Here is a 17,687-nt window from a genome sequence, read left to right as displayed (position 1 = left end):
CAAGGAGACCCTATGTCACCCTATCTTTTTGTGTTGTGTATGGAGCGACTGGCATGCTTTATTAGTCATCAGGTTGATTTGTGCTTGTGGGAGCCGGTTGCTATTTCTAGAGGGGGACCAAGAATATCCCATTTAATGTTTGCAGGATGTGGGTCAACGAGATGTTATTTGTGAGACGGATTGTGTGGAAGCATTTAATCTTGTTACTCAAGATGGTTTTGGGTTTACTGATCCACTGGTGCTCAAAATAAGAGATATCATGCATTGGAATTGGCGTGTTGACTTTCGTTTGATTATGAGAGATGCAAACACGGTGGCAGATACTATGGCAAAGATGGCGATGAAGTTACAACTTTCGCATGTGGAGCTTCTTTCACCTTGGGAAGAGTTAAGAGTTGTCCTTAAACGGGACTGTCCCTCTATTTAGGCAGTTCCTTGTTTTGTTTGTTTTGTTTTTCTTTGTTTATCATGTCACAATCTTTCTCTTTTTTTATTTATATATAATTACTATAGGACATATCAAATAATGAATAAAGTAGTACAAATGAACGGAGAGGGATTTCTCATAAAAGCACATAGCACATCATAAAGAATGGAATTGTTGTCCAGAGATCATAGGTAGTGCTGAGAAATAAACAAGTGGTTTATCCTAATTGGCTTTACATCTTTCTACGTGTGCTTGGATCCATTTCCTCTCTCAATTCTCAATTCATAATCAACCATCTCTCTCTAATGTTTTGTATTACTAATAAAATATTTGCATTATTACATGAGAAAAGAGAGTTTGATTTTGATATATGGTCCGAGAAGAGAGCTTATCATGGGAAGCTCTCGGTGACAGGTGTAGCCAGATTATAGTAGAGTAGATTAATAGTTTAACAGCATGTATAACAAGCTGTCCCACTTAGTAAATTAACATCAGTATTAGTTAGAGTAGAGTAAGGAATTTATTCAGGCAGTTATCAAATGTGTGGCTCACATTGAGTGTATATATATCAGTTTACAATAATGAAATCACACCTTTTGTAGGGGAGGATATAGGGCTCGTTTGGGAAACTCTAGAAGTAGCTTTTTTTAACTTTTGACTTATGAAAAGTAGTAGTATTAATGTCGAGTGCAATTTTCAAAATCAAATTGCAACTTTCTAAGAAGCTATTTTGGAGCTTATAGAGAAGTTAAAAAAAATGACTTCTCTCATAATACTTCTACTTTTCATTACATTTCTTTAAAATAAGTACTTTTAGAGTTAAAAATCCAAACACAAAATAACTTATTTATAAGTTACTTTTAACAAAGTCATTTATTGTTTAAGTTATTTTATCAAAAAGAGCTTAATTAAGTTAGTTACCCAAACTGGGCCATAAGATGAGAAGACACCACATTCTACTTAAAACTTTAAAGTGTGAAGTTAATGAGTCTCTCATTTTATAAATTCCTCACTTCTCTTTATTTTATTTTTTTAATATGAGACTAATTAATTACACTCCTCACACTTGCTATTTAACAACTTGGAGACTAGTGAAGAGTAGAATGTACCCGTAAAATAATAAAAGGTAAAGGACAAAATTGTCACTCGAAATCAAGGAAGGCAATCATGGAAAGGAGATAAATATCAGCCATCAGCAAATACAAACAAAGTACGTATGGAGGTTAAAGAAAATGTTAGAACTTATTCGAATCAGATGGAAACCTTTAAATGATTATATAAATATATATACACATACACGCTATGAATATATATATTCACACACACCGCCACCCAAGCTTCATGCTTGTGTTGTGTGTGAGGTGTTACTACAAACTTCAAGATTAGAGGTAATTAGCTAACTTGGTGTAAGCATTAAGCATATAATATAAGGTAGAAACTCAAATACAATTACCTTCATGTGAAGTTGATAGCTGAGAACCGTTAGATAATAATTTAGTCAAACCTATCAAATCATTTAACGACTCTCAATTATCAACTTCACATAAAGTTAAATACAGTTAAGTTTGTGTTACTCTCTATTACTCTTAGTTCAAGATTTTCAATTCACTCATCAACTGATTTTTCCAGGTTAACATACATAACAGGATCTCTAGATATTGCTTTTAAAAATGGGAGCCAGAGGAGCCATACTTGTGGCCGTTGCAGCTTCCATTGGTAATTTTATTCAAGGATGGGATAATGCTACTATTTCTGGTACTCACTATTCATTCATGGCTTCATGCACCTTCTTTTCTCTTTCTTTGTTATATTTTAACATGTATTCTGTTAGAATATAGTTAGGATCAATTCGTATTATTTAGTATATTTGAATATTTATTATAGAATATTACGTCTTTATTATTTTAGACAACTTGAATACACTCAATAATATACAAATCCTTTCTCCAGTTTAGTCTCTTTTTCTAACATAGTATCAGAGCCATGGTTTCGTCTTTGAAGAGGATATGTTGTTTTCCTTGCGGTGAAATCACCTTAGTTTTTGCACTTTTTTTTTTCTATGCCATTTTTTCCTTATCTTTTGTCACTCCTTTGATACTTTTTCACCTCACCGACTAGCCTGTTTTCTCTGTTTTGTGTTTTTCCGAGTCGAATAATCAAACACCATTGTCATCCGCTGCTTACCTATTCTCACGAAGAAATCATATAGTTTTCATTCTCTTTTGTCAGTTCCGTCTAAGTTCTCTTGTGGCAGTTCCATTTGCGTTTCGTTTGTATTTCCTTGTGGTAGTTCCGTCTGCGCTTCCTTCAGTAGTTACCGATTTTTGGTGTACTCGTATCATAATTGGAATAAATGACATATATGATGATATCTTGCTTGTAGGTGCCATTGTTTACATAAAGACAGAGCTAGCATTACAAACAAGTGAGGAAGGACTTGTGGTAGCCATGTCCTTGATCGGAGCAACACTGATAACAACATGCTCCGGCGCAGTTTCAGACTGGCTTGGCCGACGTCCACTGTTGATAATCTCATCGGTATTTTACTTCCTTAGTGGTTTGGTCATGTTATGGTCCCCTAACGTGTATGTCTTATGCATAGCAAGGCTTCTAGATGGATTCGGAATTGGCCTCGCCGTCACTCTTGCTCCGATCTACATATCGGAGACTGCGCCGCCGGATATAAGGGGTTCCCTGAACACGCTGCCGCAGTTCACAGGCTCTGCAGGAATGTTCTTGTCATACTGTATGATCTTTGGGATGTCACTGGAAGCTTCTCCAAGCTGGAGATTAATGCTTGGGATTCTTTTTGTTCCGTCTTTGTTGTATTTTCTGATTGCAATATTTTTCTTGCCTGAATCTCCTCGGTGGCTTGTCAGTAAAGGAAAGATGCTTCAGGCGAAAAAAGTTCTCCAGAAATTACGGGGCAGAGAGGATGTTTCAGGTGTGTTTTCTTCCATGTTTAATGATACGAGATGTAAGAATTATGAGTGTTATATCGTGATCTTAATCAGTCAAAAATTTCATTTTTATATGCACTTTGAACTTTTTTGATTAAATTGTTCTTAACATGTTCTGTTTGTAGTTTTTCGGTTTGGACGATCTTTTAAGAATTTTTTTTAATTATTTTTTTAAATTAAAAAAAAAGTAAAAGTAATTTTATATTTAAATATTTTATAATTTTTTTCATATTATTTATTATGTTTTTCAGAGATTACGGAGTGATAAAATTGTAAAAGAATAGGAAAAGAAAAGATAACGAAATTTTATTGATTGTTGATTGATTGAATTTGAACTGAAGTGTATTATAAACTATGAGGATAAAACTAAATATATATAAAACATTGTTCTATGAAAAATAAAAACAAATAAAGATAAGATAAGAGCAATTAAAAATAAGATAAAGATAAGATAAGATAAGATAATAAAGACTAAAATTGTAATTAAATTTATGTATTCTGTTGGGCTGAATTTATGGATCACAAGACTTCTTTATTGTTGTCATGAATTAAGGTGGAAGAGTAGTTTAATACGGAAATTTCAAGTATGTTTTTAGGATCATATTTAGTAATAAGTGAAAATTTAAATACACTTTATTTGAAGTTGATAGTTAAAATTTGTTAAAAAATTTAACAACTATTAACTTCACATGAAATTAACTCTACTTGAGTTTTCAACTAAGTAATATGATATTGATTTGTAAGAGTTAGACCTATGAGTTATGTTGATCTCTTAATCCGTCAAAATTTCATTTTATATGCACTTTGACCTTTGATCATTAACTTTAACATCTTTGGTTTCTAGCTTTTGGTTTAGATGGTCTTAGAATTTTTGAGATATTTGTTGTTTTCATTGGAAAAATTGAAAAAATGCTTTGAGATTTTTTTTTTGTCTTATTAGGAAAAAAATGAATAAATCCACTAAATTAAAATTTAAAATTATTTAAAAAATGTATGCGGTGTTTTGAATTTGATAATAATAATCTTTTAGTAGTAAGGTTGTTTAATTGTATAAAAAAAATGTAAAATTTAAATTTGCCTTAAAAAAAATAAAACTCTTTTAATTAATTTTAAAAGACTAAACTACTATTTTAAAAAGATTAGAATACTCTTTTAGAAAGAGGTGTGATACGATAATTTAAAAAGACCAACTTAAAGGATAATTTTGCCTTTTATTATTATTTAACCAAAAAAATATTTAGCCTTTTCAGAATAAATCAAATTTAAATATTTTAGTTCTAATATTATTATCCAACCTTAATCTTTGATGGTAATTAGTGGTTAAGAGAAGACATGGTTGAATCTTAGCTCCTTTTTACTGAATATTAATTTCTGCCTTTTAAAAGAATTTTAGGAGATATTTTTGCTTTTTGTCTCATATCAAGTCAAGAGACATTTTCTTTTTGTCTCGTAACAGGTTAGAAGATATTTTTTATTTTTGTTTCCTTCGCAACAGAAACAGAATAGGAGTAGAAGAGAAAGAGAGCATCACACACAGAGATATCTTAGTTCAGCTGCTAAGTGCAATGCAGCTACATCCAGTCTCCATCATAACTGTGACGGAATTTCACTATAATCATCAGATTACATACACCAATTCTTCCCTAGGAACTACCCATTCTTATTTGGGACAAATCCAGATTCTATTCCCAAATCTGAACTTGACCTGGATACCTACCAAGCTTTCAACGCAAAGTGCTAACCCAACTTGCAAGGAAATCCCCACAGGATCAAGAAACACAATATACAAATGTACAAAAGAACTCTTAGATATTTATGGCTTTTTCTTTAATTTTACTCACTGTTTCTTTTCTCTCACTGGCTTTGGCTTTTTCTTATAAACCTCACTCTAAAGAAAAGAAAACAAAATGAAACTCATTGAAAGAGAAGAACTTCAGACAGTTTGGAAAGCTATGAAAATTCTGTGCTTTCACTTTCTTTCCATGTTTCAACCCTTGGCCGTTCACCCTTATTATAGAAGGGAAAGCTTCCAAGGTTAAAACCGGTTCAACCATACCACCAACATCTTCTCCAACAAATAGCCAGTTCGGACAGAGAGGAGAAAGAGAGAGGAAAAACCGAAATCAAATCAACATGCATGTACCTCTCTCAACCCTTTTCATCAAACTTTTTCAATCTGAGCCTTTGATCTTGACTTTGGCTCCAAAAAAGAACACTGACCCTTGATGAACCTCTGATTCTTGACAGCTCCTTCTTTTCTATATTTGCTTCTTCCTCTTCGTAGCTACCTTCTCTCTTGGATGAACAAAAATGGAAACGAGTTTTATCCACTGAGATCTTTTTTTTTGACCGAGACGAATCTCTTCTGTTTTTAGCATGAAGATCTTGAAACTTCTTCTTGAAATCTTACCTTCAATGGCAAAGATCTTAGCCACCACATGCTTAGGATCTTCCTTTTTCTTCTTCATAGCTTCAGTGTGTATTTCTCTAATAACTTGCTCTTGCTTCTTTTCTCTGATTGAAATGACAACCAAAAACAAGAGAGAGAGGAGAGAGAAGAGACAAAACATTCAATATAAAATTAACTCAATTTAATTTTCAGTTTCGGTTACCTATGCAATTAACTAAGTTTGATTTTGAATTCCAATCCACAATGGGAGTAGGTGACCGTGGCTTTGCTTGGAGGCTTTCTCTCTTCCTTTAATTTTGGACCAAAGCTTTGTTAGTCTAAAAAGAAGATTTGTTTTGGGCTGAATACATTTTTTTGTCCCAATTACCTTTGCTATTCATTAAAATAATTCAGCCATACTGCATGGAATATTTTTGCACAAAGACTGTTCACATTTTTATTACATTGGACTTATATTACCTTTTGGCCCAACAAAAAATTCATTTCAATTTTCCTGCACACTAACAAACCCATTTATCAAACAATTGGAAGCAAAATATTAAATTAACAATTTTTTTAATTAGTATTTTTAATTATGTTTGATCATTGTAATAATTCAAGTTTTCCAAACTCAATAATCTTAAATGAGTATTTTATTTTTATAATATTAATCCTAGAAAGTATTTTAATTTTTTAAAATCAATCAAAAGATGACATTAATTCTAAAAGGTTAATTTAATCTCAATCTCTTTTATTATATTTTTGCTAGTTACTTAAAACATTTTTAATTATTTCAATAAGACCAACAGAAGTGTTGAAATATTTTGAGACCATCTAAATTGGACCCTCCTTTGTAGTGTATCTTCCATCCCTTAACTTCTAAATAGTTTGGTAACACTGATTTCAAAGGTTTGTTTGAAACTTCATTATCTCTCACATTTGCAAACTTGAGTCTTTTTTCATCATTGAAGATATCTCATGTGACTCTGCAAGAGAGAGTGAGTGACATGTTTGCATATTATATCTTCTCATTTAGTTGGTAGTAAATATCTATTCTTAATATATAAAAGTAGATACATAAGTTTACTCAGATATGTTTCTCCTCCTACTAATGCCATGTCAGCAATATCGCTTACTTGGCAAAATTTTAGAACCAACCACTCAATTTCTGCCAAATCACTTATTATTTTTAAATCAACCAAAAAAAATAAAATAAAATATACAAAAAATAAAAAATAAAAAACACCAATAATTAGAAATTAACCTACAAAGACATTGAATGCATATCTCTATATTTATTATATCTTACCGTTATAAACAATATAATAAATTTATAACCCCAATAATTAATTTCTATAAATAACTCATTGAATGTAATAAACATCCGTATTACAAATCTATTAATAATATTATTAATCATAATAACTTTTACGTTACAAACATTCAAATTTCATAGTATTTGACCTACTTATATAAGTCTCTTATCACTTTTCTTTCAAATAACATCAAATTTAGCACAAAAAATTTATTTTTGAACTACACAACATCTCAAACTTACTCAATGAAGCATTATTCTTTGGACAATATACTTTTCATAATCTCATCTATTAAATTATTAGTTACTAACCCAATACTTATTTCAGATCAAAGTGCTACAATAATTTTTGTACTATTTGATGGCGAAGAAAAAAAAGTGTTGGGTACAACTGCTTCAAATCTAATGACACTACAGAAAAGTAATAACATTGAAATACCACCCAATTGAAAAATTTGTACAACCTTACACTTATATTTGAAGTCAAAGTAAATGATTTTAATCTCAAAAAAGATTGTCAACAATATACTGTTACTAAGACATTTGTTCCAACAAAAAACACTGAACCTCAACACCCATTACAACAAATAAAACAGGTAATACTCCAGGAAAAATTCACTTATTCAAGACATCATTTTTATTTCTAATTTAAATTATTCATTGATTATATGAACCAACTTCGCCAATACTAATATTATCAGACGAAGATCACATACCCATCAAGAGATTAAGGAGAAAGAAAATCATACAAATTCAAGACACATCTTCGGAAGAAGAACATACATGCAAAGATGGAACAAATAACACAATAGAAAGTGCATACAACTCAACAATTCACAAAAAACATGTCTTCACAAGAACCTACTACACAAAGAAGAAAGCAACAACTCTAACAACAACCAATAAAGAAAAAAGAGGACGAGTACTATATAAGAAGACTAAGTTCATCAACAAAAGTAAATGCAAAAATTAAATCACCAAATAAAAATGTCCCTTTGTACAATTCCAACATCCAAATCTTTTGTACTACAAATTATTTTAAATAAAACACCTTTTAAATTTAACTTTAGTTTACACATATTTAATTTAATTCTACAAAACATAACAATTTCTAATATTTATTATATACTATCATTAATTTACCGTCCGGCGGATTGCGCGGGTCTCATTCTAGTATGAATAAAATTTGGTGTGATCAATTCTAATGCACAGAGGAGATGGCATTGCTAGTTGAAGGTCTTGGAATTGGTAGTGAAACATCCATAGAAGAGTACTTAATAGGTTCTGCTGCTGATCAAGAACCAAGTGAGAAAGATTACAAAGTCTTATTATATGGATCTGAAGGTGCTGGTCTCTCTTGGGTTGCAAAACCTGTTGTTGCTTCTGGACACAGTTCTATAAAGCCTGCTTCACGGCTTGGAAGCATTATTGGCAATCAAAGCATGCATCTCATGGATCCTCTTGTCACCCTCTTTGATAGTATTCATGAAAAGATTCCTGAGACAGGAAGCATGAGGAGTGTGCTTTTTCCACATTCTGGAAGCATGTTTAGCAGCACAGTTGAGAATCATCATCATGCTAAGAATGAACAATTTGATGAAGAGAATATAGAAAGAGAAGGTGATCAAGACTACTACCCTTCAGATGCTGTTGATGGAGTTTCAGATGATGATTTGCGTAGTCCTTTGATTTCGGCTCGTGGCAGTAGTATGTTCAACAATCTCAGGTCCGGCCGTGATGGCGAAGCAGGGATTGGTGGTGGCTGGCAGTTAGCATGGAAATGGTCTGAAAAAGAAGGAGGATTGAAGAGAGTTTATTTGCATCAGGAGGGATCTAGACGTGGATCTCTTGTCTCGGTTCAAGGCGAAGGCGAAGGTGTCCATGTTGCTGGCTTGGTTAGCCAACCTGCTCTTTATTCCAAGCAAACAGTTGGACCTGCAATGGTTCATCCATCTGAGGTTGCTTCAAAGGGATCAATTTGGAAAGATCTTACTGAACCTGGGGTTAAGCATGCATTGATTGTTGGGATTGGAATACAAGTGCTTCAGCAGGTAGTAAATAAATATGTTCATGTTGTTTGAATTCTCTTTCATGACCATCAAATTCTAAATATCTGTGCAGCTTGCAGGGATAAATGGAGTTCTATACTACACTCCTCAAATTCTTCAAGAGGCAGGTGTTGAAATTCTTCTTAAAGGTATTGGCATTAGCTCCAAATCTACATCATTCCTACTCAGTGCTATCACAACTTTGTTGATGCTTCCTTGTATAGCTTTAAGCATGAGGCTCATAGATATCTCAGGAAGAAGGTACTTTTTTTCTTCTTCTTTTAATATTTATTGTTTTGTTGGTTATATAAGTTTTTCACATGAAAACAAAGTATTTAACCCTGTAAATACTTGCATCATGAAATGGAAGGTTCAAATTATATTTTAGGATCTTTCGAAAACAGTTACACTTTCTAAGCAGATTTCTTGATGTGCAGGCAACTACTACTCGCCACGATTCCTGTGTTGATAGTCTCACTTGTGCTTTTGGTTGTTGGAAACGCAATAAAGTTCAACTCCATTGTCCATGCACTAATCTCAACTATATCCGTTGTGGTTTACTTCTGCTGCTTTAAGATGGCCTATGGACCAATTCCAAACATACTCTGCTCTGAGATTTTTCCAACAAGGGTGCGCGGCGTCTGCATAGCTATATGCGCTCTAGTTTTCTGGATTGGAAACATAATTGTCACATACACACTGCCTGTGATGCTCAGCTCAATTGGACTCGCCGGTGTCTTTGGTATATATGCTGTTGGTTGTTTCATCTCCTGGATATTTGTGTTCTTGAAGGTTCCAGAAACAAAAGGAATGCCCCTTGAAGTCATCACTGAATTCTTTGCTGTCGGCGCAAGAGTAAGACGGGCTGCTTCTGCCAAGAATCTGTAACAGAATATTGATCTCATTCTCATGAGTTTAGACTGTTTGCATGCATGTCAGTTAGTTAGTTAGTTAGTTGAAAACTATCTTGCTTGTAGTTCAACTTCAAACATATCCCATGTAAGATTTTGCATTGAGTGGAAATAATCATGTGGAGGCTGTTGTACTAAAGTTTTCCATACTGTATGTATTGTTCTTACATAAAGGTTTGGAATTTTGATTGGTGCCTAAATTAGATGTACATATTGTATGTATTGTTCTTACAAAAGAGAACTCCTTTTAGAGGAAAATAATTCATCTTCACAGGAGAAATATCTGTTTACTTTTTATTACAAAATTTTTAAAACCAAGAAGAAAAGAAAAAAGCAGCTATACTTATTTCTTTACTTATTTCTCTTAAGTAAATTCTACCACTATCAATTTTTATTAATTATTGTTTAAAAGCAGCTAATTGAAGTTAACTCAGTTGATATATTTTCTTAGATTATAGCTTCATCCTTATCCCATTAGACCTTAGCTTGGAGGACTTGGACTTTTAAGTCAATGAAGTTTTGCTAACACGTTACTAACTACACACATTATTGGAAAAAAAAAAAACTCTCATAAAATAATACATTAGTTAAAAAAAAAAAGAAGGTAACATCAGTCCCACTAACAAAGTCAACTTTCTGCTTTTGCCAACAGATTATTGAAAACTATTTCTTGACTATAAGCTTTTATACACCAATACTGATTTCAGTTACAAAGTTTTCACTCTCCTTCATACCTGAATTTCTGATCATCATTTGTTTCAGTTGTTTGAGATCATATATATCATGACTGGAGCACTTGTTGGTGGAGCTTTTCTTTCTGGCTTCATCAATGTTGTCTTTGACAGGTTACTTACAGTTGATGCAGTCAACTTGGTGTTGGGCAACAAGCTTGGCTCTGGCTTGGTTGAGAGGCTAAAGATTTCTCTGCTTGCTGCTGAAGCTTTGGTTGATGATGCTGAGTACAAGCAACTGGGCGACGAACGTGTGAGGGAGTGGCTCAACTGTCTCAAGGATGCTGTCTACATTGCTGATGACTTGCTAGATGATGTCCTCACCAAAGAAGCTACTCAAAAGAAGGTACGTTCTTTCTTGCCTAGTTTCCTCGACCGGAAAAGGAAGATGTTGATGATAAATAAGATGGAAGAGGTGGTGACAAGAATAGAATTTCTTCAAAAACAAAAAGATTTGCTTGGTCTTGAAAAGAGTACCAAGAGGAACTTCTTGTCATGGAGAATTCCATCCACATCTCTTGTAGAAGGTAGTATATATGGCAGGGAAAAGGACCAACAGGAAATAATCAAGATATTAAATGAAACCAGAGAACATCAGTTATCTGTGATCTCCATTGTTGGCATAGGTGGGGTTGGTAAAACAACTTTAGCACAATGGCTGTACAATAATGAGGGCTTGATGGACAGGTTTCAAGTCAAAAAATGGGTTTGCATCTCAGAGGACTTTAATATTGCTGAAGTTACAAAGAATATTATAGGCCAAGATGGTTGTAATACTGATGATTTTAATTGCCTTCAACATGAATTGAAGAAAACATTGTTGGGAAAGAAATTCTTTGTTGTTTTGGATGATGTTTGGAGTAATGATGGTGATGTTTGGAAGAAATTTATAGCTCCATTTCAATATGGAGCTAATGGAAGTACAATTCTTGTAACAACTCGTGCTAAAGAAGTTGCTTCCTTAATCCAAACCTGTCCCCCTTACATTCTCAATGAGTTGTCTGAAGACGGTTGCTGGTTAGTGTTTGCAAAGAATGCTTGTTTTCCTGAATCAAATGGGAGTTTGCCACTAGAAGAAATCGGTAGAAAGATTGTCAAGAAGTGTAAGGGGTTACCATTAGCTGCAGAAACACTTGGACGTATGTTGCGGATGAAGCACAATGTTAAGGAATGGGAAAGGGTACTAATAAGCGATATCTGGGAATTTTCTGTTGAAAAAAGTAAAATTATTCCAGCATTGTTAATTAGTTACTTTCAACTTCCTGCATATTTAAAGCGTTGCTTTGTTTATTGTTCATTGTATCCCAAAGATTACTGCTTTACCAAAGAAGATCTAATTTTGCTGTGGATGGCCGAAGATCTTTTGAGACCATCAAAGAGAGGAGAGAGTTTAGAAGAAGTTGGTCAGGAGTGTTTTGATGAACTAGCTTTTAGATTATTCTTTAAACAAGATGGGGATGGGTATGTTTATAAGATGCATGATCTCTTGCATGACTTAGCAATTTTCCTTGCTGGAGACTTTTATTGTAGATTTGAAAAGGTTGCTGATGCAGAGTATATGTCTAGCAATATTCGCCATTTGTCCTGTGAAAGCTTGAATCATCTGAATCTTGATTCCCTCAGTAAAGTTAAATCTTTGAGAACACTCTTGCAAATCAATTTCTCTTCCCTTTCAGACAACATTGATGGTGTAACATGCATTCTGATGTTGAAGCTCAAATATTTGAGAGTTTTGTCCTTCAAAATGCTTGATGTATTGCCTGATTCAATAGGTGGATTGATCTATTTGCGTTACTTGGACCTTTCTTGGACAAATATTAGGACACTCCCAGAATCATTATGTGACTTGTGCAATCTACAAACATTGAAGCTGCATAACTGCACCAGTTTGATTATGCTACCCAATGGCATGCATAAGCTTGTGAATTTGCGACATCTTGATATTTGGGGAACTTGTTTGAAAGAAATGCCAAGAAAAATGAGCAAATTGAAACACTTACACATTTTAAGCTACTTTACTGTGAGCAAGCATAAAGACAATGGAATCCAAGAGTTAGGAGAGCTTTCAAACCTTCATGGCTCATTTGGGATTAAGAAGTTGGAGAACATCGTTGATGTGAAGGAAGCAAAGAGTGCAAAAGTAATGGATAAGATGCACATTGACTGCTTATCATTGGAATGGTTTTCAAGTGATGACATGGTTTCAGACACACAGATTGAAAGAGACATACTCCACAGCTTGCGACCGCACAATGGCTTGAAAGAGTTGACAATCGAGGGATACAAAGGTACAATATTTCCAAATTGGGTTGGCCATTGTTCCTACCAAAACATGACCAGTGTATCTCTAAAGTCTTGCAACAATTGCTGCATGTTGCCTTCACTTGGACAGTTGCCATCTCTTAAGTCCCTGCACATTGAAGGTTTTGGTCAGCTCAAGTATATTGGTGATGAGTTTTACAAGAATGAAGACAATCCTTCTTTTCATATTGCTCCTTTTCACTCACTAGAGATATTGGAATTTCGGGACATGTCATGCTGGGAGATGTGGCACTTACCTGACTCAGAAACTTTTCCTCAGCTTAAGAGGCTTCTAATAAGAGATTGTCCAATGTTAAAGGGAGATATGTTTAATCAAGTATTCTTGAAAATCCTTTCTTCTTTGTCTGATGTTTCTAAAGTTCGCAAACTAGATATATCAGAAGGATGCTCTCAAGAGATGTCACTTACTGGGGATAATTTATCAATTGGAGGATGTGAATCCATTGTGAAGTCTGCATTTGAGGCAATTAGCATCAACCATCTAACTTGTCTCCAAGAAATACAAATCTCAGGGTGTTTATCTGCTGTATTCTTGCCAGGCAATTGTTTACCTGAATCTTTGCAAAAGCTCGCAATCTGCAGCTCCGGGAAACTGGAATTCCTGGAGCAGCATCAGCAGAAGTATGATTTGGTAGAGCTACAAATACATTCCAGCTGCGATTCACTAACCTCGTTGTCATTAGATGCCTTTCCCAATCTCAAGAATCTTGAAATACATTGGTGTGAGAATGTGGAATCAGTTTTATTGTCACAGCCACCACACACTGCTCTACAACATCTCAGCATCATTGGGTGCCCCAAATTTGTGTCATTTCCGGGAGAAGGACTGGCTGCACCCAACTTGACTCATCTCAATGTTAAAAGGTGCTCAAAGTTGGAGGCATTGCCAAGAGACATGAATACTCTTCTCCCAAATTTGGAGTCCCTTGAAATGCAACATTGCCAGGAAATTTGTAGGTTTCCAGAGGGTGGTTTGCCGCCTAATTTGAAGTCATTTACTGTCGGAGGTTGCGAGCAACAGTTGAGGAGTGTATCATCAATGGGAGGAAACTTTGAGGCTCTCACTCATCTTGAAATTTCAGGTGTTGGCTGTGAGAGTGTGAAGTCATTCCATGAGATAGGTTCACTGCCTCATCTTCCCTCCATTACCACTTTAGTGATCAGGGGTTTTTCAAATCTGGAGACGTTGGAGTGCAACGAGCTTCTCGGCCTTACCTCCCTCCTACAATTAAGAATTGGAGGGTGTCCAAATCTGGAGAATATGGTAGGAGAAAAGCTTCCCTCCTCTGTGTTAAGATTTCAAATTTCTCACTGTGGTTTGCTTGGAGAACACTGCAAGAACAAGCATCAACAAATTTGGCCCAAAATTTCACACATCCCGACCATTCAAGTTAATGGCAGACAAGTTTTGTGAATAGAGATTTCTAAGCAGGTAAATCTCTAATCTTCATGTTTCTCAAGCTTCCACAATTGAATTCATACATGCATACATTTCCTTTTTCTTAACTAAATTAGTCCTCTCTTTCTTTAGACAACTTTAACCAGTTAGTTGAACTGATATGCCAACAACAATATTCTAATTCTGTACTTTTATTTATCTGTCATACTTAGCATTCATATTTTTCAATAAAATTGTATTTTACTTGAAAGAACATGTAGGATAGTTAAAGGATTCTGCATGAGGTGTATTAGCTTTCAACATGAAAAGGATCAAGTTATTGCTGTGTAATCTTTTTTAGCCATAGGTTGAAACATGTAACTATGTGGCAACATTAGACAAATTTATTTTAGATGCCTATAATAATCTATTTCTAATACTAAGAAAAAAAGGTTCTTCAATATTAAGTTGGGACTATCCATATTGCATGTATCTATCCATATCATCAGCTAGAACTAGAAGAGTAAGTTGGGACTTCTGCCTTCAACTACTTTCTGGATTTGTAACTCAAAGTTAAACAGGGGAAGAGTTATTCATATCATTCTACACTCATCTAATGCCTTGTATATTTTCTTTAGGATACATTATCAAACAGTTTTCCCAAGATGATGAAGATATAGCTAATGTCACATACCCCCTGCCTGTGATGCTCAGCTCAATTGGACTCGCCGGTTTCTTTGGCATATATGCTGTTGCTTGTTTCATCTCCTGGATATTTGTGTTCTTGAAGGTTCCAGAAACAAATGGCATGCCTCTTGAAGTCATTACTGAATTCTTTGCCGTCGGTGCAAGAGTAAGCCAGGATGCTTCTGCCAATAGTCTGTGACATAATATTGATTTCATGTGTTCAGCATGTGTATGCATGCATGTCAGTTATTCAGTTAGAGTAAAGATATCTTGCTTGTTTAGTTCAACAGAAAATCAAACATATCCCATGTAAAGTTTTGCATTTGAGTGGAAATATCATGTGGAGACTGTTCTACTGAATATTTTCATTGTTCATGATTGGCTTGTCCTTTAATGTAAAAAAGCAACTTAAGGTGGAATCCAAGTTTATCAATTATCAGTATAATTTTTTATCTTTATCTTTTAGTTTTAAGAAATCACCAGTAACACATAGGACAATGTTGAATACATTTATTTATCATTAAATGAATTTAATTTTGGTACATTGTCAGTATAAAATCGTTTTATACATGCATCCAATCACATAAGGTCACGTTAGTAAAAATAATTATCTTTTACATTGACTATGTGAATGGTCACCCAAGAGAACGGTTGTGATTGCACGAACTGTGTAAAACGTTTTACACTACTAGTGCATCAAAATTAAACTCTTATTTATATATCTTCTTTATCATTCTGAAAAAGCTAGTTAAATATTTGTGAATTGTAATACATATTGAGATGCATGCTAATAATAGGTGGTTGCAATGTGGTGAAGGCAAGAGAAAAGCTCTTGTGGTTTAGAGAACATAGGCATGTGATCAGCATCAACAATGAATTTGACATCAGTTTCTGGGTTCTTTTCAATCATAGACAACTGAACATCCTTTTTGATCGCTTGGTCTTGTTCGCACACTATGTATACTTTGGCCACACTCCCATACTTTTCCCTTGTAACTCTTGTTTGCTCTCTCACCAATTCTTGGTCCCCATACAGCCTTGTTGGCCTAAGCAATGACATTGCTAGGCTAATATCCTGCTTCATAAATTACAGAACAATATTACATGTAAATATTATCATTTTTTATCAGTATTTTGTCATTAATAATTTACACTCATATTTCCAAAAATTTGTACACAAAAAACATATAGTTTACATTTATGTTCACAAGAATTTGCACACATAAATTAATACAGTTTATGAATTAGTAAAATATATCTACTAAAGACAATTTAGCATTTGTGCTGGTCAAATAATGATCAAAATTACTAAAAACTGCTGGTTCCAAAAATTTCTCAAAATTATATTATTATTATTATTATTATTATTATTATTATTATTATTATTATTATTATTATTATTGTGATGTGTATTACACTATTACTGAGAAGTGAGAACCTGAATTCCAATAATTAGAGACAGACATACCTCAGGTGGACACAGTTGGTATAAATTGGATGCTAAGTGTTGGGGCCCAAATATCATACACCCATTGGGCTTACTATCATTTTTGGCATCCTCATCAAACATGATCTTCGAGTCCATGCTAGAATATACTTTTTCCCTGTGCTGAGAATTTCGCCAACCAACTCAATTAATTAGATATCAGAGATTCATAACTCATAATCACATCAAATAAAGCATGTGTAAATTGGGGAATTCATATATTCATAATTTATTCTATGAAATCAAGGTTAGTTTCATCGATGATGATGATGATGATCAAATGAATGAATGAAGGAATTGTTAAATAATTATTAGAGTAAAATAACAAATAAATCTTGAAGATTTATATTTTGGACAGATTAATTTCTAAAAAAAAAAAATACTAATAAAATCCACAACTGACTTGAATACACTGACTTGTCCATATTTATTATCCTAAAAAATTTTATTAGTATTTCTTTTTTTAAAGATTGATAGTAAATTTTCAAAATTTATTTATCACTTTACTCTTATTATTACCTGTTGGATACGAGTCATAAAGGTTGGATCTTGAGAAGAAGGCATGAAAGCAGCTACAAAGACAGCAGCTGCAATCTTATTTGGGAACATTTCCATGGCCATGGAAATGCAGATACCGCCCAAACTGTGACCCACCAATATAACTCTCTCCTCTGAAGGCAGAGATTCCAGCAACTCCATCAATGGCTCCACATATTCGGTTATGGAAGCCAGCTCTTGAACCTTCTTTGGATGGATCCCGGAGGCAGCCATGTCCAGAGCTGTCACTCTATGACCATCTGATTTCAACAAAGCAGATACCTTATACCAACACCACGCGCCATGGCAGGCACCATGAACCAGCACAAAATGCTTCTTGTTTTCCATAGCTACTCTCTCTTGCCTAATCATTTGTCTTTGTCTTTGTTACAGTACTCTTCCACCTTTTAAATATTTATTAAAATATTATATGGTTGATAAGTATAAAAATATAAAAGATAAAATATATTTTTTGTTTATAAAATTTGTCTAAACT

General features: G+C 34.0%; 3 protein-coding genes and 1 long non-coding RNA gene across 7 annotated transcripts in view; 2 read left to right on the top strand and 2 right to left on the bottom strand.

Moving 5' to 3' along the window:
- The window catches only part of LOC107621955 (putative disease resistance protein At3g14460), a 29,572-nt gene extending 13,990 nt beyond the window's left edge, over positions 1-15,582 (top strand). Inside the window, exons 3-4 of the mRNA XM_016323909.2 lie at positions 13,378-14,535; positions 15,120-15,582. Of these exons, the coding sequence (XP_016179395.2) occupies positions 13,378-14,517 (1,140 nt within the window). The 3' untranslated portion in view covers positions 14,518-14,535; positions 15,120-15,582. The remainder of the gene's footprint in view (positions 1-13,377; positions 14,536-15,119) is intronic.
- LOC107621843 (monosaccharide-sensing protein 2-like) lies at positions 1,685-10,250 on the top strand. 3 transcript variants are annotated; one of them, XM_021114749.1, is made up of 7 exons: positions 1,685-1,815; positions 2,057-2,182; positions 2,811-3,371; positions 8,304-8,909; positions 8,976-9,142; positions 9,213-9,400; positions 9,577-10,250. In XM_021114749.1, the coding sequence occupies exons 2-7, from the start codon at positions 2,098-2,100 to the stop codon at positions 10,025-10,027; spliced, it is 2,058 nt and encodes a 685-aa protein (XP_020970408.1). In that variant the 5' UTR covers positions 1,685-1,815; positions 2,057-2,097; the 3' UTR covers positions 10,028-10,250. The 3 variants fall into 3 exon arrangements, with proteins under 3 accessions (XP_020970408.1, XP_016179323.1, XP_016179316.1); XM_016323837.2 differs by having other exon boundaries at positions 8,304-9,142; XM_016323830.2 differs by having other exon boundaries at positions 1,755-1,815; positions 2,074-2,182; positions 8,304-9,142; positions 9,577-10,027.
- On the bottom strand, positions 12,522-13,909 carry LOC110268520. Of its 2 annotated transcripts, none has more exons than XR_002356563.1 (4): positions 13,773-13,909; positions 13,340-13,695; positions 12,782-13,191; positions 12,522-12,651 (listed from the first exon to the last, which is right to left on the bottom strand). It is a non-coding gene; the product is annotated as an uncharacterized LOC110268520 (long non-coding RNA). The 2 variants fall into 2 exon arrangements; XR_002356561.1 differs by having other exon boundaries at positions 12,535-12,659.
- LOC107621914 (salicylic acid-binding protein 2) lies at positions 15,739-17,429 on the bottom strand (the record flags this gene model as incomplete). Its single annotated transcript, XM_021114787.1, is given in 3 exon segments — positions 15,739-16,243; positions 16,637-16,777; positions 17,174-17,429. Coding segments are annotated over 3 exon segments (685 nt in total), but the record flags the coding sequence as incomplete, so codon positions are not given.

The sequence above is a fragment of the Arachis ipaensis genome, chromosome B02 (assembly GCF_000816755.2).
Source record: "Arachis ipaensis cultivar K30076 chromosome B02, Araip1.1, whole genome shotgun sequence".
In the NCBI taxonomy this organism is placed as follows: Eukaryota; Viridiplantae; Streptophyta; class Magnoliopsida; order Fabales; family Fabaceae; genus Arachis; species Arachis ipaensis.
The sequence above is the reverse complement of the archived record's forward strand: the minus strand, read 5'-3'. Positions and strand labels throughout refer to the sequence as shown.

Coding starts and splice junctions, on each gene's coding strand:
- LOC107621843 (XM_016323837.2), top strand. CDS start 2,098: ATGGGAGCCAGAGGAGCCATACTTGTGGCCGTTGCAGCTTCCATTGGT. Junction 2,183..2,810: donor GGATAATGCTACTATTTCTG/GTACTCACTATT, acceptor TCTTGCTTGTAG/GTGCCATTGTTTACATAAAG. Junction 3,372..8,303: donor GGGCAGAGAGGATGTTTCAG/GTGTGTTTTCTT, acceptor TCTAATGCACAG/AGGAGATGGCATTGCTAGTT.